At 48.8% G+C, this 24,239-nt stretch overlaps 1 protein-coding gene across 1 annotated transcript in view; it reads right to left on the reverse strand.

Annotated features, from left to right (window-relative positions):
- Positions 1 to 5,261: 5,261 nt before the first annotated feature.
- Past1 (putative achaete scute target 1) overlaps positions 5,262 to 24,239 on the reverse strand; it is a 44,808-nt gene continuing 25,830 nt past the window's right edge. The window contains exon 2 of the mRNA XM_075699526.1: positions 5,262 to 6,471. Coding sequence (XP_075555641.1) covers positions 5,773 to 6,471 — 699 coding nt within the window. The 3' untranslated portion in view covers positions 5,262 to 5,772. The remainder of the gene's footprint in view (positions 6,472 to 24,239) is intronic.

The following is a 24,239-nucleotide window of genomic DNA, read 5'->3' on the forward strand; positions in this document are numbered from 1 at the left end:
CCAGTCTCTTGAGCTACGAGCAAAAAAAAAAAAAAAATGAAGACAGATGTGTGGTGGTTCGGGCTGGAGGAGGATACACGCGTCTTTGTTGTGATTGGTCCGTTTGGAGCGGCGGTAAACTGGCCAAATGTTGAAGGATCGACCGGGGACATGCGTGGAAGAACTTGTGGAATAGAAAAAGACGGGCAGCTTTTCGGCGAAGCACAAGGTTAGGTAGGTTAGTCCGTGGCTTAAGTTCTGTAGTACTGGAAGTGAAAGAATAATCAGACACAATAAACCGCGCTGCACGACTTTGAATTCCTTCTAACATGTTAATATGGCTCGCTTGGTAAGGGTTCCATATAGGACATGCGTATTTGACTTTAGGTCTGATGAAAGTACAATGTGCTAGATGTTTGACAGCGGCGGCAGCAAGTCGGAGGTTACGGCGCACGTAGCCAAGCATGCGGTTAGCATCATTAGTTATATTGTTAAAATGGGAACAATGTTAGGATCAGCCTGCAGGGGTACTGCTCTGCAAAACTATCTCAGCTCGCTGCAGGTGCTTCGATCGACCCCCGGTGGTGGCGCCCTTCAGAGAACCAGTGAGGAAGACAGCGCTAACCGACCATGAACTTCCTTCGGAAAACTGCAGGCTACGGCAGCGTTCATCCACCTTGCGCCTCGTTCGGAGAATCGGCGATGGCAGCAGGGCGGGCCACGGTTGGCGCCCCGTATACCTTTTGTCGGTTAAATGCATGGGTTGGTTGATTTGCCGGGTCTTCATGGTCTCTCTGCAGCGAGAAGAGCTCCCCTAACAAAAGGGTGCTTTGCGGTACGTTTTCCTCGGGCCCCAGGGTTCGTCGCAGTCTGCTGACACTCGTGACGACTACAGGAGAAAGGCAGCTCTGGAATTTAGAGGCGCCGGCTGGGGTCAGGCGTGACCACCTGGCTACGAGGACGCGCTCAAATCGGGTTCTGGGAATCCAAAGTGCGTACGTGTGTTTGTGAGCCCTCCTCCTCCAAAAAGGCGACTCGGCTTCGAGGACTGGTCGAACGGTTCTCTCACCTAGGGATCTAGGGAGCACGGAGTGTTTATAAGCGGCTGTTTGCCGCCTGCTAGGGTGTGCTCGTCAGGGTGCTCTGTGATCGTGCTCGTGAGCTGTGTGCTCTGTGATCGTGCTCGTATGCCGAATGCTTCGTCTTGCGGGCTCCATTTGGGAGTCACGCTAGAGTGTCGAATGAATCTCATGTTCTAATGTAAAAATATGTAAATAAAGCCTGCTCGCCTAGTCCTGTCCCCCCAGGTTCCTCCCTACGACCTCCAACCCTTACAACTGGTGGCAGCGGTGACATCGACCTCTACAACTTCGACAACAATGACACATCGGAGCGAAGATTGAAACCAAGGCATTTGTAAGCGCTGAGAAAATAATGAAACCATTTATTACATATTCACGGACGGGATAAGAGGGACTGCGGTGGAAAGATAAAAGGGATGACTTGTTGGTATTCAAGCTCATTAACATTTTTTGCGCCAAGTTTTGATGAGAAAGAGATCAGCTTGAAGAGCTAGTACGTCATCATTATTATTAATTTGCCGATAGTGCACGCAAATTTCTGATGAAATGTTAGTCGGTAGGTCGGTAATAAATACAAGGAAAAGCAGGTGGCCAAGAATCTACAGGGGAAAGGGCAGAAGAGTGACCATTAGCATATACAAATTGTTGTCGGTTAGTTAAAAAGCTACGCATCCAACCAAATGCATGGGGGCTAAGATTTAGTATCGAAAGCTTTCGAAATAATCGGTAGGGAGGTACTTTATTGAAAGCCTTCTCGAAGTCAAGGAACAACGCATCAACGGGAGTGTTAGTGTCAAGACTAGAACAGATATCGTTAATAAAGAGTGCAAGTTGGGTGTCGCACGAGAGACCTTTCTGGAAACCATGCTGGTTAGGGTGAAAAAAAAATTACTGAAAGGCAGTAATTTACAATTGGAGAATAAAGAACGTGTTCCATCAGTTTGCGACAAACACTTGTCAGGAATATTCGACCGTAATCTTTAGGTGATGATGGGTTACCTTTTTTCGGAACTGGAATGACCTTGCCCACTTTCCCATCCAATGGGACCACGCCACCACACACGGTGTACACCACAAAAGGTGTACCTTTGTCTAACACTCTTAAAACGGCTGCACCCTTTGGGGTGTATATTTGTCCCACAACAATAATCGTCATCTGCCTTGCTTGCGTTTCTTTTCCTGAAAACTCGACGTTCGCTACTTTCCTGTCGAGAATGCTGCGTCACACTGATAACGCGCAAACCGTTCGTGACTGAGAGGTACTGGGCTCGCAGCGTTAAAGACAGGAAACGCGGGCAAGACGGATGACGATTATTGTTGTGGGACAAGATAAGCCCCAAAGGGCGTAAATTTTTCTAAGAGTGAAGAGTGTTGTATGGCAAGATACGACTCAAAGGGTGTCAACTTGCAGTGTACAGCCAGCACACTCTTAAAAACACTTGGAGCACCGAATACGTGCCACTCCGTCCGCACTGGTCTTCAACGAATCTCCTTGACGCCAACTTGTGTCACTGGGTATGCGCCAGTAGGTGTGTGTATGTGCCGCTCCTCAATGAACGTCTCTCATGCCAACCCGGGGCAACTAGGTATGTGGCACTGAGAATGTGCCGCTCTACGATGACGAAAAGGATCCCTTAAATTCGTCCGATGCTGCGCGGAATCGAACCTACGTGCGAGGGTTCCTCGAGGAATGTAACCCGACGCATAACAAGGCTGCGCCACAAATTCACTGGCTATGTGCCACTTCTCAAACGCCATTGACGCCAGCTCTTCAGCGAGCTGCGCCATGAATTGTGCTGGGCATGTGCCGCTCTTCAACGAACCTCTCGCCAACTTCACCCGGTAGGTTTCACTGAGTGTGCGGCAGGCAAGGTAACAACTAGCTTTCGCAGACATGGGCACGCCACGCCTCTCGTCTCGGAGGCCACGCGCGGAGTTCTCGGCAGTGCCACTAGATGGCGCAGCGTGCCCGGAAAGAAGAGCGAGAAGAACCCGGTTGTCGCATGACGCGTTTCTCAGCGTCCGCCCGCACTGGCGGGCCATGAAATTCCGAAGCCACGCGCAGGCTTTGTAGCGGCGGCGCTAGACGACGTTGAGTGTTCATAGGCAAGCGCTAAATAAGAGTCCCGCTGCAGTACTAGCTCATACATATAACTCGTTTCGATGGTGGCAATACGCTGCGTCTCTGTATTTATTCAATGCTAACGCATTACCGTCGACAGACATCATGAGATGGGTTCTGTCGCAAATATTTCCTATTTGATATCGATCTTGAATTTAGCATTTAAAACCTCTATCTCTATTTGTACTATTACATCTGCGCTTGCAAGGGATCCGGCTTTATGAATATCTTCCTTGCCTTTCTTCCATCGGATACTCTAATCGTCTTTTACTTATCTCGACTGCTGACCAGTTAATATTTGCATCTTTAATCCTAATGCTTGTGGAAAGTCGACACTTCCTAAGAGTTTCACTGCTGTGTCAATATCCCAGGCTTCCCAGGCTTTCTTTTTGATGCGTAAGCATTTCTATGCCCACACAACGAGGAAAAACCATCCGTCATTCCGTTATGTAAAACGATCGCTTTCAAGATAGGGCAGGCAGCAGCGACCGAATTGACCTTCGCGCTGCCTCTCGCCTCAACACGAACTAGTTAAGCGGCGAGAACACAGAGCACAGGAAGCTATCAGCACTCCATGCATTATGTCCTCATCGCATATCGCTTTCAAGACAGGGCCCGCGCTCCTCGCTTCAACGGGAAGCGGCGAGCACACAGCGCACACAAAGCTATCAGTACATGGCGCATTCTGTCCCCATCGCAGATCTCTTTAAAGATAGCGCCCGCGCCATACGCAGCCGCCGCTGAAGCATGGCTGATCACAGTTACTAACGGTAGGACGCAGATGGATAAGGCGCTAAAGGGCGATAACTGCTTATAACGATCGGAACGTCATCAGCGCGCCTGGCGCCGCCACCTGCAGTAGTTTGCTTGCCTCATCAATTCGCCTTGCGCCGCCGTCCACAGCAGTTCGTGTGCTCGCAGCGCTGTCATTTATACTAGTCGTATTGTTTCATAACATTGACAATGACACCGGGTTGCGTGGAGATTAGCAACTGGCGCAATGCTTACGCATACTGAGGGAACTCCCAGAGTTCTTGCTAGATTTTTTTTTGCAGCACACACGTACCGCATCTAGTAGCGCATATTTGCTCCGGTAAGTTATTGGCCTCGGGCACTTAAGCTCGACCGGGAGTCTCAAATAGCAAAGCACTCCCTTTTTCGTATACTGATTTTCCCTATTTCTTACAGTCTTCGTAAATCTCCACGGCCTTTTTCTCTCCTTTGCATCCAATTTAGCTTCTCTATTCGTCTCACTTTCTATTTTATGACGCCCACTTGTCTATATACTTTTTTACCCTGTACTTGGTTGCCAACTTTCGCGACCTCTTCCTTTACTCCGTGTCCATGGCTATTGAGGCACAATTGACAAAAACTTTATTGAAGCGTCCTATGAACTTGATTTCTCCGCAATTATATATTTGTGCACTTTAGCTGGCCATTTCTTTTCACCCATGTTGCTTAGCCTTTCTTCAAAACTAATCTTGCTCCGTGTTTAGACTTCAAAAGCACACACTATTATCTCGATTCTGTGGCGCCCTCCAGTGGCGTAGCCAGAATTTTTTTTTCGGCTACGCCGCTGGAGTTATTTCCTCATATGGATGTCAACGCCTGCAATACCGTTCACAATCGAGTTTGCGGGCTCCTTTAGCATACTGCAACTGACTTCCGCTCCACTCCTGGCTACCTGCCACGAAAGAGAGGCTTCCTCCAAATAGCGGTGCTGCACCTGCCCGTCGTCCATCCGCTCTTCAACGCATCGGAGCACAGATTCCACCAGCATACAAGATGGCGTAACGTCCCAGCTGTTCAGAAAACAATGAGCACGTCTAAGCCACGCACTCCATGCAAATGCACGATCATCCAAGCTCGGCAAGTGTCGCGATAAGACAGCTCACAGTACAAACGGCCGGGTACTTCTAGAAAAGAAAAAATTGGGCGAGCAATTTCAGTGACCTCCTATCCTAAGTGCCTTTTGACAACGTCATTAATTAAGCACATGGGGTGCGCGCGTACACCAGCACTGGATCTTAACGGCATGCACGCTCCGACGCCCAACACAATACAAGAGACTGCTTCCATGCGTGACATACACCTTTTTATTTAAAACATGGACCCAAACGTGCATAGGCACCGACTGGCACTACCCGTCTCGAGTTCTCGCCAGATAAACAGCCAACTCTCTCCTTTTTCCTTTCTCTTAAAGTAAAGAAAAAAAAACAGCAAAAGGCTCACGCAGTTAAGGACGTGCGCCCCCCAAAGGCAACAGAGGTCGCTGCGTAACACTCGGACGTCGTGATCTTACATCGCCAAAACGCGACACATCGTTCCTGCTAAAGGGGGGTGTTTAGAAGGGAGCGCACCTTTCTAAGGCCGCAGAAGAACACGTCGACGCCTTTTTTTTTCCCCCTTTCAATCTCGAGCTGCTTCCAAGCCGGACAACTTGCGCGCCAACAGCGCCAGGCGGCGCAAGCGGCGACACAGCAGAATCCGCGCAGGCCTAGCTGACCCCCGTTTTTTTACACGAATAGCAACTCTTCTCTTTATTCCGACCTGCCTTCTTTTTTTTTTTCCTTTTTGAAAACAAAGGGGCTAAGCGGCCGCGAAGGGCCTCTTCGAGGGGGGTATCAGGTGTTCGGGCAACTCTGTGGGCAGATCGTGTCCCGCAACCTTCACGCTGATCAGATGCATCGCGAGCGCGAACTCGTCGGCGTCCAGCATGCCGTCCTTGTCGAGGTCCGACAGCTTCCAAACCTTGCCCAGCACCGAGTTCGGCAGTTTGCTCTTCACCATCTCGCCCTTCGCCGCGGCCCCCGAAATCTTGCCGTCCACGGGGCCCAGCGAGCTGAACAGCTCGTCGTACTTGAACCGCTCCCGGGCCACGATCCAGTCCGGCTCCAGGGAACCGGCGTCCACGCCTTCGCCGCGGCCGTAGCCGAACGGGCTCTGCTCGAGTCCGTCGAAGGCGCCGCCCTTGACCACGGCGTCGTCCCGCTGCTCGGTCTGCTCGTGCGGTATCATGGCCATCAGCTGGGCGATGTCCTCGGCCAGCATGCGGTCCACCGTCTCCAGGAGCCGCGGCTTGAGCGCGTGGAACTTGGTGAAGTCGTGCTGCGCCAGCTTCTCCTGCATCTCGCGCAGGTCGGGAAAGTCGCCCGGCGAGATCTGCTGCTCGCGCTGGATCTCGGCGTACAGGTTGCCCAGGCCCTTGATGAGCTCTTTCTTCTTGCTGTCCTTGCCGAACATGGACGGCATCTCCTTGCGCAGCGAGCTGATGATGTGCGCGTGAACCTGCGAGTGGCAAGGAGAGAAAGAGACAGTGTCAAACCGTTGAAACTAATCACTCGAGAGTCTTAGAGTTTGGGGGGCCTCCTAAATCATTCGTTATACGGGTCACTTCGTTGTTAAGAGTCGCGCACCGCACAGCTCACAATATATAGAATTGGGATAGATTTATTCCTTCGTTATATAGGTCATTTCATTGTAGAGACGTTCGTTGTAGAGGAACTCGACTGCACCGTGTTACGGTAAACGTAGACGGCAGATTGAGACATCTTGCCACACTTCGTACAACAACATGTGAAACGTTCTTGTGGTGCTTGGGCTGTTCTCGCCAAAGCAATACAAAATAGAACTGCATATGTTGTCGTTTGCACCGCTGCCCACGCTTTACATCAGCTGTTAAGCAGCACATATGGTCCGTTACAGCAATAACAACACTGTCCTCTGCGGTTATTCTTTGCGTCGCAAGATGGTGCCACCAACCCGGCTGCTCAATTTACGCGCCCGGTGACAACACAGTATTCCGTGAATGGCAATCACGTGTAGGGACAAACTAAAACTTCATCGCGCTGAACACAAACTCTGAAACGAGCTCGCGCGCGTACTATTAGGTTGCACGAGAACCTCGCCGGAGGTGGCAACTCCACGAAGTTTTACATGAAAACTGCCGAATCAACTTTCCAGCAACTTTCTTACCCTGAAAGCTCGAGAGCCACGCAAACTGGAGGGCATATAAGCAAAGTACAGATGTGCAGCTCTCTAAGAAGGTCCTCATCATAATCATTATCATCATCAACCGATTTTTACGTCCGCTCCTAGAAAAAGACCTCTCTCTGCGATCTCCAATTACCTCTATGTTGCGCTAGCTGATTCCAACTTGCACCGGCAAATTTCCTAATTTCATCACACCACCAAGTTTTTTGCCATCATCGACTTCACTTCCCTTGGCACCCATACCGCAACTGCAATGGTCTACCGGATATCTAATGGCCCTATGGATTACATGGTCTGCCCAGCTCCATCTCTTTCTCGTAATGTCAACTATAGAATATCGGCTATTTCCGTTTGATCTATGATCCTCACCTTTATCTTCCTGTCTCTTAACGTTATGCCGAACATGTTTCGTTCAATCGCTCTTTGTGCGGTACTTAGCTTGTTCTCGGGCTACTTTGTTCAGCTCCTTCGGTAACCTTTAGGAATAAGGTACGCGAACGTACCGCTGCTGGAGCCCAGACACAGCCGTTTACGTTTTTTCCAAGAACGCTCACGGACAAAGCTAGTTACGAACAATTTGCTTCGGACTAAGTATGCTAACGTTGATTAACTGCTAATTAAAAAATTCAGCCACAATCTGCCAAACTGGCGAGCACCAACGCCTTTGGCGTAAGTACAATAATACGTTCCCCACGTTTCGCAACCGGATAGTACATAGCACGGAGATGCCGAAAGCACAGCGTGGAAGAAAGGAAAAAAAAAAAAAAAAAAAGGAAAGAAATGAACGCGCTGTTGCACAGAGTGCAGCCGCGGAATGGCTTAATTAAAATGAAGTAGAGTGCGTCTGCCACGCCTCCTGATAACTCCTCTCGAAAAAAAAAAATTACTGATTTTTTTTTTTCTTAAAGGACTCAGCAAGGTTCGGGATTTCTCAAGCGAACCTGCATTCTACATGAGCGAACGCATTTCGATTAGCCAGCCAACCGGGACTCTGCGGGCGCACATAGTTGGGCACACAAAAGCGCCAGCATTTCTTCGTATACTTTTCTTTCTTCGTGTTCTTCCGAGAAAAGTCATTTCGCGCCAGATCGAGGATAACTTCCCGGGTAGCCCACTGCACGTGCAACAGCCTTTAAGGGCGCTCCACGTACACAGTCTCTCTCTCTCTCTCTCTCTCTCTCTCTCTCTCTCTCTCTCTCTCTCTCTCTCTCTCTCTCTCTCTAACTTCCATCGGTTTGCAACACACACGGAAGAAGTGCACCTCGGCTTGGAAGGCGTCCAAGCACCGCACAGCGGCGTTAAGTACGTATCTCGCTCGGGAACCGGTCGCCGCGCTGGGCGCTGATGCAACTTTGCTCGAGAGAATGATCAGAATGATGCACGCGGCCGAGCGAGGGAGGAGGCGATGGAGGGGGGAGGAGGAAGCGGAATGGGAAGAAGGGGGAGGAAGGGCGCGACCATCCGTACCAAACTCCACGTCTCGCTAAAGTCGCGAATTTCACTTGGAAGCCGACGGCCTCAGTGCATACATAGTTGCCAACCCGTGAACTTTAACATCCGTAAAAAAAAAACTCCGAAGGAACACGACGCCATAGAGAGAGAGAGAGAGAGAGAGAGAGAGAGAGAGAGAGAGAGAGAGAGAGAGAGAGAGAGAGAGAGAGAGAGAGAGAGACTGATTGCACGCTTACGTCAACTTTTTCCCAGGGCCCGCACTAACCGTAAGACACACCTCCACGGTACGGACACTGAAACGTTTGCCCTTACAGACCAACACGCTATCACCATTCCTATGTAGCGCCAAGTCGAGAGAGAGAAAGCCATAACCGACAACCTCCGCCCGATGCCGACGTAATTGGATCACATCAAATAACTGTAAATGACAACTGTAGACTTCCGTTAACGATGAGACACACGGGTTGACGTGTCGCACATTGTTACAGCGTCTGTACTAGAGACCGCGTTCTTACCGTTCCTATAGCCGAATTAAAAAAGAAGGCGTTACAATACAACGTTCGTTCGAGCCGGTTTAGCTAGTCCCGTTAACGGCAACAGAAGTGTTCGCGAGAATCGTTCGTTACTGGCTCAGTCGATGTGGAAGCATGTTGAAAACACAAGACACATAACGAACTCTTCTGCGGTGTCCCCGCCTTTTAGCGCTACACTTTCTCCGTGAGTATTAGCACGTGAGTTTACGCTAACAGGACAACCTGCCGCGCGATATAGATCCAGCCTTATTATATATATTCACGTCAAGTTCTATTTTATTTTTATTTGTTTGTTTATTTTTTACGCGGCACACTCGTTCGTTATTCCTGCTTTCCGCGCTGTTTTGTTGTTCATGGGACCCTTACGTATAGCTCTACATTCTTGTTAAATCTCTCGTAAAAAAAAAAAAATCTAACTAGGATCTATGTTCCCCCTTACGTAATCAATGCCTTCATGCCTCTTACCGCCTCAACACCGACCGCGTCGGTTCAAACCTTGGCCCATCAACCCGTCGTCTTCAAAGTCGGCAAATACGAAAGCTCGGCTCAGACTCATGGATCCAACGATTCGAACGGGAGACTGCCATTGAAACGACCGCGACCTGATGCATGTCGTGTATATATATATATATATATATATATATATGGCAAGAAGTCATCGCGAGACGCCATGTTTGTCTTGACAGCACGAAGCACTTCCGCATGCTAAGCACTCATCGCATTCCCTTGGCAAAGACGATGCGAGAGAAGGTGTGTGTGTGTGTGTGGGGGGGGGAGGGGGGTTGGAGAGGCTAACTCACGGGCAACCGAGAACTACATAAGCGATGTCGACGAGGAAGCCTGGCTATTGTGCGAGGCGAGAGAGCTTACATGGTAGCGCCAACGCTTCATTATAGATACGCTTCGTGATGTCAAGGGTTCGAGCTTTCCCTGTTCTTACGTTTCGTTCTTTCGTGTTTTATTTTGTGTGTGTGTGTGTGTGTGTTTTTTTTTTTTTTTGCCGGGCTTACATCCCACAGGTTATCCCGTGAGATAGGCCGTTGTGAGCTTTAGACTATACGGCCAATCGGATACGTCCAGAGTCGTTGGCGTACTCGCCGTCTGCAGCGTAATGATAATGGTCGCACGGTTCGCATACATTTCAGGCGCCGAGCGTAGCACATTGCGCAGGTCAAGATAAAGACTCAGTATCAGAGCTTCCGATGAAAGCGATAACTTTTTTTTTTATGGCGAAAGCCTTAAAGATTATATTGTGGGGTTTTACGTGGCAAAGCCACGATATGATTATGAGGCACGCCGTATAGTGGGGGACTCCCGAAATTTGGACCGCCTGGGGTTCTTTAACGTGCACCTAAAAATCTAAGTACACAGGTGTTCTCGCACTTCGCCCCCATGTGAGGCGGTAGCCTTGTGTGGCTCGTTGCAATGGCTCATACCCGAAAAAAAAAAAAAAAAAGCGGCGTCTGGTCCAATCATACAAAAAAAGACGCGTGGTGCAAAAAAAAAAAAAAACGATCATTATCAGCAATGTCTCAAACCACCGCACCCCCTCCACCTCCCCCCCCCCCAAAAAAAAAAATTAATCTGGAACGGTTCATACCCGCTAAGCAAGCATTAAGGCGAAAGCCTTAAGTGGCTCGTTGCAATGGCTCACACCCGCAAAAAAAAAAAGAACCTAAAATGGTTCATACTCCTGTAAGCATGCAAAGATGCAATGCTGAATATGAAAGAATCGAAAAGAAATAGAAGGAACGAAAGAAAGAAGCAACAAAAAAGAGGGAACAAAGAAAGAAAGAATGGAAAATGACGTAAAGAGAGAACGGAAGAACCTTTAGATATATGCATTAGGTGCTCGCATGTGTCCTTGAGGAGAATGACCTACAGCGCAATACGTTCACATTACCATGCAGCTCGTTATGTCTTGCAAGAAGTCTGACCCCCTCCGATCGTGTATCTTAATGCACATGTGCATCACGTGTGCCATCACGTGTAACCACGTGTGCAGCAAGCTTTCGCCTTCGCTTGGTACAGGAGTGTAACGTGCTGACGATTTTTTTAACGTATTGCGTACGCATCGGGAAACCTCCGATTGTGCTTATACCTATGATGAGAAATTGGCAAACATGGGAAACGCACGCCAGAAGATAAAACAGCTAGAACATGGACCTTGGACGTTTGTTCGCGCAAGGAGGGCCTTCATGGATGAACCTCAAATGTAGGAGAGAGCGGGGGGGGAGGCAGGGGGGGGGTTCTTTTGTTTACTACTACTGCACCACTGTTGCACTGTTAAGGCTAAGCCAATTCTTGTTTGTTTGTTCTCACGTTCACTGAACGAGTACATTTTTATTTATTTATTTATTTTTATTTGTACATACTGCAGCCCTATCGGGCTATTGCAGGAGTGGGTGTGAAAGGCAGAGAAATGAGAATAGTAAGTAATACAGGCCCAATACGAAAAATACAAACAAACACAAACCAAAACTATTCAATGGCCGCCAAGAATAAGTTTAAAGGAAGAGAACGAGTAGCACCAGGCAAAGAATTCCAGTACTGTTATGCATAAAACGTGCATAGACTGTGGCAAACGGTATAACCCGCTTGCAACTGAACAGCTTGCACCCCTTGTGACGTACGTACACCCGTGAGCAAAAGTATACGGACCAGGGACTGCGCGACAAAACTCATTTTCTCCTCTGTGACTGCAACTGGAAACTAAATAGTGCCGTCCAAACCTCGTCAGTTTCCGCTTATGCGCGTTAATTACGAAGAAATTCTGCGTATCCTGCGACCCCGTGGTCCGCACACTTCTTGCTCACGGGTGTACATCTTAGTACCAAAACAATAATCGTCATCTGCCTTGCTTGCGTGTTTCCTTCGTGAACTCCGCGTTCGCCGACTTTCCTGTTATGAACGCTACGTCGTGCCGACTACGCGCATGCGCCGCTCGTGACCTGGAAGTGTCGGACAGGAAAGTCACTTAAGTCACCCCTCTTCCCCAGTTTCCGGAGTCCCTGCAGTAATTATATTGTTTTGTGTGTGTGTGTGTGTGTGTGTGTGTGTGTGTGTGTGTGTGTGTGTGTGTGTGTGTGTGTGTGTGTGTGTGTGTGTGTGTGTGTGTGAGAGAGAGAGAGAGAGAGAGAGAGAGAGAGAGAGAGAGAGAGAGAGAGAGAGAGAGAGAGGGGGGGGGGGGGGGGGGGGGGGGGGCTGGGCTAGCCAACAGCAGCAACGGTCAGCGAAGCCCGGGAGGTAATTCACTAGAAAAGAAAGCGCGTAGCTTTAAATCAAAAGCGGGAACGTACGCGAGCGCCTCACCTCTCTCGAGCCCCCGAATGCCCGCTCGAATCGGGCGCGGCAACGACCACGGCGGACGAACGCGCCCGCAAAGCGATGGGGGACCACGCCGCCGTCGCATTGAAAATGAATGATCCCACGTCCGTTGAGTCCACGCGACCCGCGCCGGTGCGCGAAGTTTTCCCCGGCAAAAAGTTCGCACGTACTACACTATACGCGCGGGCGTGCCGATAGTACACGTACTTATACTTCCTAGGAAAAGGGTTGAAAGAGCAATCGCCGTACATATGCATGTACGGCTTGCGACACATTCTCGAGCAGTCGGGCGATGCGTAACCTTGCGCGTCCGTGAAACAATGTATACCCCGTTTCACAATGACACACTTGGCAGTCGACAGCCTATGCATAACCCAGCGCTCTCCTTGACCACGGCCCAGCCGACCTGCAGCACATCGTGCGGACCTGCCCTGGTCTCTCGCTCGGCCGCCGGACTCGAACACCTGGCGTCATCGTATCCTTGAACCGGACGTGCAGATCCGGTTTTTCCTTTTCTTTCTTGTAGCCTTGTTTCCCCCTTCTTTACGCGTAAGAGCAACCTCGCACACTGTATTTGACTCTACCCCCCAGCGCGTCTTTTACCTTTCGTCCGTGCGACTACGGTCAAGAGGCGATGGCCTTTCGCCAGGTCTGGCCATTTCGAACTGAACAGCGCAGTGCGTACGATGCGCGCTAACGATCGTGCGCGCACCGTTACGCGTCGCGAAAGAAGGGCGTAAATTTCAGTTCTCTGCCCTGTTCTCCTTACTCGGTCGTCCTGTGTTGCGCTGTTCCTGTTTTTATTCGAAAGATGAACCAACCAGCACCACTGAACGCACTGCCGAAATCTCAAACCAAACGCAATCTTTGCCCCTTCTCCTCGCGGGCGCCGCTCTCCCAGCCGGACAGTCGACGTCGAACGCGTAAGTGCGCCTACATGCGACGTAGTGCAGTGACGTCAATCATAGTGACACGTGATTTAGGGAAAAGTTATTCGAGGCAACATCAGTTCTTTGTTAAATCTCTTGCTTCAGCGGACGAATTAATGTTTTTTTAGAGAAATAATAAAACACACAAACCGAATGTCTGCTTGCTCTTGTTTTACTTCGCACCGCAGGAAGACAAGATGTACTTCCGTTTCGTCTGCTTGTTCCCACGTCTTGCAGTCGCGCGCGCAGAGAGCGAAACTATGTCATTTTCTACCGTGTTCCTGCGCCGCGATCATGCATGCTCTGTGATCCGCTTGTGTCTGTATCTGTCTCAGTGTTCGTGTATAGCACTGCCCTTATACCGCTAGTCAGTCGTTCTCGTGCACAGCGCGCAAAAACGAGACAAACGCGAGAACTCGCGCGCGACGCCGTCAGCGGAAGTGCGCAGCGCAGCAAAAGAAAGAGAGGGAAAAAATTGAAGGCGGGGCCTGTGACGTAGACGTCACGGGATGCTCGAGCTCCGGTATGGGAGGAACGCACGGAAGAATTAATTTCGCTTGCGAAGGCAAGATGGAGCAAATGGAAAGAGCTATCCAATTTCATATGTGGCCAGGTGAGGGGCCCTTTAATAGAAATAATTGTAAACGTGTCCGCGCCGCCACCACCTGGCCCTGTTAGTGAGATTCCAGGCATGCTTGCTGCATCAGACGCTTGACTCGTATATACAAGTGAACGATCGCGCTTACTAAAGTTTTGAAAATTCAAATTGACGGAGCTTAACAGCTACAAACTGCGCATTGGGTTATGACTCACGGGCGGGAACAATGAAGGGGGATCCGAGTGGTTAAATTTTTCGTTAGTCACACAACACCATACGAAGGAACAGGCAACGAAGACGGCGAATAAAGCAAGTGGAAATTGATCGATGCGTTTAGTTTAAACGTCAAAAAAAAAAAAAATGACAAGGCACAAAGGAAATGAAAGTGGACGAAAAGATAACCTGCCGCAAGCTGTGAGGCGAACGCGCATTTCGGAGCACATCCTTCACGCTCTATATTGCATTCGAGTGGGACCGTCCGAGAGGGGCCCAGTTGCAAAGAAAGCATTTTTTTTTTCGCTCGGGAACAGCCGTGGAGTCACTGGACCGCAGCGACCAGTTCAGACATGGGGGCAGCGCGAGCTCCATTCCACGTGTGTTAAGTTCCATGCATCAAAAAAGAAAGTGGGAGGAACAGAGACGGTAAACTGCATGCGAAGGACGCGAAACAATACAGACCGTGAGAGATTTACAAGAAACGGCAGGAAAGAAACGGGACAGCAAAAACTCTGTACGATAACACACAAAGGCAGTGCCTTGCTACTTCAGGCCCGCCCAGCTGGTTGCCCGTGGACCAAAAAAAAGAAAAAGAAAGAAGAACCATACCGGAGCAAACAATCGCAACATGCAGGATGAGGCGTGTGGTCGGCATGCAGCAAACATCGGGGGACAACACGGCACATCCCAACGGAATGCGAAGGTTTATCTCACTCAGCGAGACACTCGTATAGGTAACGTCCACCTTCCAGAAGCGCTGGGATTCAAAGCGGATGGACGCCTATACAAACGGTTATCAGTCGAGATAAGCAGAGACGTGTACTCAAGAGTATATTGGCGGAGACAAAAGCAGGAAAGAAAGAGAATGATAGGACCGGATGCGTTACAGACTTAGATAGCGGCACATGGTATATATTTCAGAGCTCTTTTAAGAAAGATTGACAAGATTAGGGAGCCGTAGAGAAGATGATAGATTGATAAGTATGTAAGATTACATGTATGAATTACCACCATCGTTCTATATTATGTACACTGCAGAACGAAGGCCCGTGTTTGCGGCGATCTCAATGTACCCCTGTTTTGATAAAGGGAAAATCAGACATCCACCCGTTCGTAGCAATTGCTACAAAGGAAAGCCATACGGGTTCCTCGAAAGAAAAGCCTCAGAGTTGAAGAAAAATTCGTCCTGGTCCGGGACTCGAACCCGGGACCACCGCCTTTCCGAGGCAGCCGCTCTACCATCTGAGCTAACCAGGCGGCTAGCAGATGGCAGGGCGAAGTCGAATTTGTCGACAACACACGCAGCAAAGTTAAGTGTTTGACGTAGTAGTTCTGCGGACACCCGCAAGGTGGAGAGAAGTAATTGATAAAGGGAAAATCAGACATCCACCCGTTCGTAGCAATTGCTACAAAGGAAACCCATACGGGTTCCTCGAAAGAAAAGCCTCAGAGTTGAAGAAAAATTCGTCCTGGTCCGGGACTCGAACCCGGGACCACCGCCTTTCCGGGGCAGCCGCTCTACCATCTGAGCTAACCAGGCGGCTAGCAGATGACAGGGCGAAGTCGAATTTGTCGACAACACACGCAGCAAAGTTAAGTGTTTGACGTAGTAGTTCTGCGGACACCCGCAAGGTGGAGAGAAGTAATTGATAAAGGGAAAATCAGACATCCACCCGTTCTTAGCAATTGCTACAAAGGAAACCCATACGGGTTCCTCGAAAGAAAAGCCTCAGAGTTGAAGAAAAATTCGTCCTGGTCCGGGACTCGAACTCGGGACCTTTGTAGCAATTGCTACGAACGGGTGGATGTCTGATTTTCCCTTTATCAATTACTTCTCTCCACCTTCCGGGTGTCCGCAGAACTACTTCGTCAAACCCCTGTTTTGAGTCAGCTGACTTCGTGTGTTACACGCCTGGTAATCACCTATAATACGATTGTACCACCTAATGCCTTGCCGCATTCTCTACTGCGTTTCCGTTCCCTTGGTAAACGTTGTGAATAGGCCCGTCGTGGTTGCTCAGTGGCTACGGTGTTGGGCTGCTGAGCACGAGGTCGCGGGATCGAATCCAGGCCACGGCGGCCGCATTTGGATGGGGGCGAAATGCGAAAACAACCGTGTACTTAGATTCAGGTGCACGTTAAAGTACCCCAGGTGGTCGAAATCTCCGGACTTCTCCACTACGGCGTGCCTCATAACTAGAAAGTGGTTTTGGCACGTAAAACCCCATAATTAATTAACGTTCCGAGTAGGCCCCTGCTTATGTGCTCTAAGCGTTACACGCTGCCTAACTGCATTTGAATACAAAGAAGAGCAGAGGGCGGGGTAGGCGCACGCGTAAAAATAATGTGTACTTTCCTCGGGAAAAAAAGTTGTAAATTTAGCGCCCTGCTTTGTCAGACTACGTATACATATTTCTTAGTCCCCGTACAGATCCACTCAGTGTCTTTGCACAAGAGATCGACTATATAATCCAAATTCTATAGTGATTCGGTGTCCCGTATGTGCGAGTGACTATCAGCCGTCGTCTTGCTGCAGCTCTGGCCCCGGACGACCACGAAAACGAGCAGATGAACGTTAGCGCAGCTGGTTGTCACATTCCGTATCTGTCTTATATAGATAGCCCTTGTATGGCATCGCTCAATTACACAGCATGGTGGACCTGATGCAATTGTCTTGCTCACGTACGCGACGTACGCGCACGACTATCGATGTCCCATCGTGGTTCGTCCATCTCCGGCCTGCCCTTTTTCGCGCAGAGCTATAACACAAGCAAATGAGGGGGGGGGGGGGGCGAGAAAGGTAAGGGAGAGAGTGCACGTTAGCAGAAAGCTTATCTCTGTAACGACGCAGCGAAAGCTCGACAACTCTACCGGCTCCGGCGCGCGGACGTAGATAAACACAAACGGGATCGGGTCCGTATTTACGCATGCACAAACGCGGCAGAAGAGAGGGGGGGGGGGGGTGAGGAAGGATCTGGCGCTGCGCAGTACAAAAGGAGGAAGTGCCAATCAGCGTTTCTTTGCTCTGCGACACGTGTGTGCTCGGTTCACGCCCATGTTGGTACAGAAGCACACCGGAACGCCTTCCACAGCAACATACGAGCGGCAGCCGGCAACAAAAGGAAAAACAAAAAGAGCTTTTCCGGGTTTCACCGATGCAACAATGGTCCAAGGCGTGAACTGCGGGTCGGTGACATACATCGCGCGTACTTTGTTTTTTTTTTTTTTTTTAAATGCGTTAGCATCACGAGTGTCAAGGCGCAAAAAGAAAAGTACGTGAAGCTACGGGAAGCCGGTCACGTGGTATACATATATCACCGTCAGCTGCACTTCGCTTGTAGAAGGACCAGGACGTGTGTCGAGTGAGCTTCTGAACAACAACTTGCACGCGGTTTACACCACGGATCAGGGATCTCGATGAGGTGCGACGCAATTCCCTGACGCGTTCCTAGTAGGCTTGCTTTCGGCGTATGATGTTCTACGCGAACGGCAGCGGCGACTGTGAGCACGAATTCAACGAGTGTTCTGCGGTACAAACGTCGTAACACGCAACCAGCAATCGTACATGGCTGAATGCGTGAGGCATCGGGCGCAGAGCGAAGGCCGGCTTACTAGAAGAGACGGGAGCGTATCAAGGCTGTGAGGCCGGACGAGAAAGAACATCTGCTTCCCTCACCGAAATCGCAGATCACTGATTGTACAAGCACTCTAAGTCATATGCAAGCGCTCTGGAAGTTCAAATAAAGTTGTCGAGAGAGCCAATCAAAGGTGAGTCCTAAGTTTCCACCCAAAGCAGCGGCACACACACACACACACACACACACACACACACACACATATTATATATATATATATATATATATATATATATATATATATATATATATATATATATATATATATATATATATATATATATATATATTCAACGATGACATCGGCGACTACAACGGAGCGATGCTTTCGTGAGGCGGTTAATTAAACGCTATGAAACTGACACTCGTCAGCGCAGCGTTTCGAAGTAGCGGCGATTACGTGCCTGTACCAGCCAATACGGCAAGACGTGGAGAGCCCACCACGCGTCATCGCAGGCGATCGCGCATTAGATTCCCTCCGGTCTCGGCCCCAGTCTGACACTACCCGGCGAGAAGCCAACCGAGCAGACGCGCCAAACCTCGCGAAAAAAAAGGAAGAAAGAAATAGAAAGCTTAATGTTCTTTAACAAAAAAAAAATACACGCTTGAAGGCGCTTATTTGCTGCAGTGAGGATATTGAGGTACCGTCTGTTGTTAAAGTGCGTAATTCCACATACAGACAATAGGATAGGATAGGTATGGGACTATAAGTACAAGCCGAATTTCGTTATATCAGTGCCGCCATGCGCATGAGCCATTTGGTAAGACAACAGCACTCACGATCAGCGACCAAGTCCTGGAGGGTTTGCAAAAAAAGCTTCGCTTGCAAAAAAAAAAAAAAAGAAAGAAAGAAAGACCACCGCACAATGTGAGGTCTTGTTGTTATGCGCCCTGCCGGCTTTTTCAAAGCGCTATGTGAGGGCTACTCGCTGACGACTCGCTGCAGAGCAACTTGAAACGATGGTGCTATATATATATATATATATATATATATATGTGTGTGTGTGTGTGTGTGTGTGTGTGTGTGTGTGTGTGCGCTTTTATTTGTTAAATTTTTTCCCTTGGCTGAATGTGATTACGCTGCACTATTGCGAGCAGTATACGGTGCGCCACCTTTACAACGAAGTGACCTGTATAACGAAGAATTTTGGAGGTCCCAAGCACTTCGTTACAGAGGAGTTCTACTGCATAATTACCTCCTGCTGTTACCTCTCTAAAAACCGACTGCAACGAAATCTCCCTTGAGATAAATTTGTTTTTTTTTTTGCTTAGTAAATCTATTAATTGGCGACCTGCGAATTGCGAGTCGCTGTGCAAGCACTCATCCGATCTTTTTTGAAGAAAAAGAATATCTGTCCGAAGTAAAAAATGAAAATAAAAAAGAAAAGGAAGAGAAAACGCGCTGTCCATATATTCACACGCGTGTGCGTGCGGAAGGCACACCGCAGCATCTTGGTGTATAGGACGGCCGGCCGTGGAATCCGCGTTTAAAAGACGCTTCGCGCTGTGCAAGGCAAAATCGAGAGCCGCCAATCTTGGGAAAAACCGACGACTCGTTATTAGTCGTTGCACAGGAATTACACAGAGTGCGCCGTCTTATATAACCGACGGCATGACAGCGCAAGGTCAGGACAATAAGGAAAAACACAGAAACGCAATAGCTATACACTAGCAATTAACTACCTTGTAACAAGCCCCCTTCCCCCCCCCCCCCCCCACACGCATTACCCATCGCAAGTACTATAAACGAGACTAATGACGCACTTCCTGGTGTCGGAGACGCGGCGTCGATTAGGATACCGTTTATAAAGGATCATTAAAAGAACTAATCTGTAATCTAATTCTGGGGTTTTACGTGCCAAAAACCTCGATCTGATTACGAGGAACGCCGTGTAGTGGGGAACTCCTGATTATTGTCGACCGCGTCGGGTTCCTTAACGTGCATACCTAAATCAAAGTACAGGAGCGCTATTCATTTGTTTTTTTTTTCTTTCTTGCATTTCGTGCCCCTCGAAATAAGGACTCCACGACCAGCATCGAACCCGCAACCTCGAGCTCAGCGGCGCGATGCCATAGCCACTATAAGCAATAGCGCGTCAAATAAAATGAAAAAAAAAAATCTAAAGGAGAGAAGATGGGTAACCGCGCTAAGGGAAAGGGGAGCTTTCTTGTGCGTGTGCGGGGGGTGGGGGGGGGTATAAATTAGAGCGCCAATGTACTTAACAGCACATTTTGAGGATGGATACCTCGAAACTGGTTTATTAGTTAATTGGTATATGGGAATTTTAATATTGCCCAAGTGAACGCACCTATTTGTCGTGCAAGTATTATGCACGTGCTTTACCCCGTATACACAGAAATGCGCCTTATAAGTTCAGACCCACGCTTAACTTGGTCAAGTAGTAGTAGTAGTAGTAGTAGTAGTAGTAGTAGTAGTAGTAGTAGTAGTAGTAGTAGTAGTAGTAGCAGTAGCAGTAGTAGTAGTAGCAGTAGCAGTAGTAGTAGTAGTAAACGAGATAACGCCTGACATGAACGCGCCCAGCAGGGAAACGCGATGAGCATCCTGGTCACGCTCGCGTCGGACGTTATCTTGAGCAAGGCAAGCGCGAGCTTCGAGCCATGGTGCATTTACGAATACGGGGTTTATGGCACGCATTCGGTTCTTATACCGCGCTCCGACCTGCTTCTGCAGCGATGCGGATACCTCTCGAGATTAGGGTCGCAGAAAGGCTGCACGAAGTGGCCGTTATGTATACGTTTCCAGAGCAGTCGCAGGAGCCACGTGACTATAAGGTGCTATTCGAATTTTCTTTTAACGGCCGGTTTTCGAGCCAACAAAAAAACCCTGCCGGGCCAATCAACCAGAGCTCGTAAGATGGGGGATTCGACATTTATTTATTTATTTATTTATTAACACACCTACATCCGCTTTGAGGCATTGTTGTAAGGGGGGGGGGGGGTGTTATACAGGTGTAAACGCAAAAATTTACGAGCACGGCATAAAAAAAAATGCTCAGCGTGATTACAGCAGTGGACACAGATTACAGTGGAACCAGCAGGTGATCGCCCCACACTTAATGAAGACAGTTTGAATTCATGTTGCACTCACGCGCAAATGAGTGCAACACTACATATACTACATATACGGCGTAATTCGACGACGTTCGAAATGCCACCCAGGGATTGTGTCGTATCTCGGCTGCGCTTCCAGCTCGAACGCGATGTGTGCCTTTCTGCTGGAGCGCAGCGCTCTGAGTGAACCAGCCGAATGTGTTCCGAGCGCTCGAGTGCTTCCAGCCTAAGGTGGGAGCCATAGAGTTTCTCACTATAACACCTAGAGGGAAATCTGGCGCCACCGTCTATGGGAGTTTCCTAAGGGGCGCTCTGCCGTGATGGGAATGACGGTATATGTGTCTGCGAGGCTTGTGTTGGCTGGCGCTGTAAGAGGCTTCGCCTAAAACGTGGACATGGCTACACAAACAACGCGTTCTTAAAGTAAAACCTTCATAAAAATGTTTCCATTCACGCGTATTACATCTTCCAGCGAAATTTATTCACCTACAATGCATAACAAAGCAAAAAAAAAAAGCAAGAACAGACGACAAACTGTTCTAAAGCGAGCACGAATCTTGTCGTCTGTCCAACTTTAGATGCCCGCTGATACTTTTTACGTTTCATATAATTGTACTTGCCATAACAAGTTCTCATAGTTAAACGAAACATCTTTTTGTGCAATAATAAAGCTAAAACAGCTTTTTAGGTGCTGTTTTAGTAGACTGTTAATCACTGTGACAGACGGAACGGTGCTTGTCTGGCTCTCCGACAACGATGCCAATCCGAAGTCACAATATACCGGCATTCCCATGCATACCAAAGCGCAGCAGTGCCAGATTTCCCTATAGGTAACATAGTGAGAAACTATGGTGGGAGCCGCCAGAGCGGTCGCTCCGGAGCACTCGAAAGCGACCAGGCGAATGCGCAATTTACCATAGTGCAACTGAAGGGACCCTCGAACTGAGTAAAAAAAAAAAAATGTGTTCGGAAAAAGAGTTGCAATAAAGAAACGTAGTCGCCGTAAATGGTCCAACATCAGACAAATAGAACGTCTTAGCATAACGTTATACCGTTCCACCGTTACCCACGCTGTCTGCAACCGACTGCACATGCGCATTTGGGCGCAAGCGTGGGAGGTAAAGAACGATAACACTACACGTTAAACCACTTAACACCCTTAAGAGTGTCAAAAAAAGGTGCTCTCTCACTTTGCACCCTTCGTTATACCCAGTTAGCGCCCATTTCACTGACACCACTCTATAGTAAGGGTGTGTGCGAAAAAGAAATACAATGAAATAATAAAAATAAAAACCTAACGAAAGAATTAATACCCTATACGAAAGGTGTTCGCACGTTCGCTACACTCTTAAAACGGTTGCACCCTTTGGGATGTATATTTGTCCCACAACGATAATCGTCATCTGCCTTGCTTGCGTTTCCTTTCCTGAAAACTCTGCGTTCGCTACTTTCCTGTCGAGAATGCTGCGTCACACTGATTAGGCGCATGCCGTTCGTGACTATAAAGTACCGGGCTCGCAGCGTTAAAGAAAGGAAACGAGGGCAGCACGGATGACGATTATTGTTGTGGGACAAGATACGCCCCAAAGGGTGTACATTTTTCTAAGAGTGTACACTGTAAGAAAAGTTGCACCCTTTGGGGCGTATATTTGCCACACAACAATAAACGTCATCTGTCTTGCGCGCATTTCCTTTCTTTAACGCTGCCAGCCCGGTACTTCCCATTAACGAACGGCACGCGCGTTATCAGCATGACATAGCATTGCTGACAGGGAAGTAGCGGGCGCGGCGTTTTCAAGAAAGGAAACGCAAGCAAGGCAGATGACGATTATCACTGTGTGGCAAACATACACCCCAAAGGGTGTATTTTTTGCCTAAAAGTGCAGGAAGTACCTGGCTCCCAGCGTTAAAGAAAGGAAATGCGGGCAAAGACGGATGACGATTATCGTTTGGGGACAAAATACAACCCAAAGGGTGTAAACCTTTTTGAGAGTGTAATCGCGAACGTGGGGAGGAGGGGGACTTGCCGCCCCGTCGCCACACAGAGCGCGCATCAACTCGCTTGTTGAGAAGTCGCACCGACTACACATATTTTATACCGCGCAGCGAAGCTATATCGAAGTTGCGCAGGCCTATTTCACGTGTAGAGTCCGCATCGCGACGCAAATTCGCATTTCCGTTAGCGTTTCAGGCGTAGATGCAAGAGACGACCCCATCCTGCGTTGCGGTGTACGAGGTAAACAGGCGCGCAGTTGCGGTTCAACGCGCCCGTGCGCATGCGCGGGCGCAGCTGCCGCATTCGACGCAGCTGCAATGCGATAGGCGCGCCGAGCCAGTAACGCGGCGCTGTCGAAAAAAGCAAATTGTGTCTCGAGAGTATTGTGCATCGGCTACAGTCGGTTCGCGCAGTACACACAATTGCTGGTGGCCAGCGACGGCGGGGGCGTTTAACGAGCTCGAGCGAGTCGGACACGATTGCTGACACAACAAGCCAGTTGTGTATATATAAATAAATTTTTTTTTTTCAAATTAGTTCCCGTTCGTTCCTCTTGTTCATTGTGCGCTCCGAATTCTACAGAAATCGGCAACTTTAAGCGTTCTTTCTTTCTTTCTTTTTTTTTTTTTTTGGAACGCTCCGATGCAAATGTGGGGACGAGTTACAAGAAACGATTGAGGACCTTAACAGAGAGAGTATAAGAGTGGGGTTGAAGATTAATACGCAGAAGACAAAGATAGTGATCAATAGCCGGGGAACAGCAGTTCAGGATCGCCAGTCAGCCTCCACAGAGTCTGTGAAGGAGTACGTTTACCTAGGTCAATTACTCACAGGGGACCCTGATCATGAGAAGGAAACTTACAGAAGAATAAAAAATGAGTTGGAGCGCATTCGGCAGGCATTGGCAGATCCTGACTGGAAGCTTAACATTATATTTAAAAAGAAAGGTAAACAATCAATGCATTCTACCGGTGATGACATATGGGGCAGAAACTTGTAGACTGACAAAAAAGCTCGAAAACAAGTTAAGGACCGCGCAAAAAGCGATGGAACTAAATGTTATTCGTGACATTAAAGGGACACTAAAGGTTACCAGAGAGTCAAGTTAAAGTGATAAAGCAATGCTCTAGAACGTCTAAGGCGTCAATATTATCGCGAACAGAGCTTTAGTAACCGAGAAATTTAGGTAAATGCATGACACGATTTGAGACCCCCCAGCGACATTCCGGTACTAGCCCGATGACGAAAGCACTCCTCATCACAATTTATGTCACTAGTACTCAACTACTCGTATTAATATTATCA

The sequence above is a fragment of the Dermacentor variabilis genome, chromosome 7 (genome assembly GCF_050947875.1).
Source record: "Dermacentor variabilis isolate Ectoservices chromosome 7, ASM5094787v1, whole genome shotgun sequence".
Taxonomy (NCBI): domain Eukaryota; kingdom Metazoa; phylum Arthropoda; class Arachnida; order Ixodida; family Ixodidae; genus Dermacentor; species Dermacentor variabilis.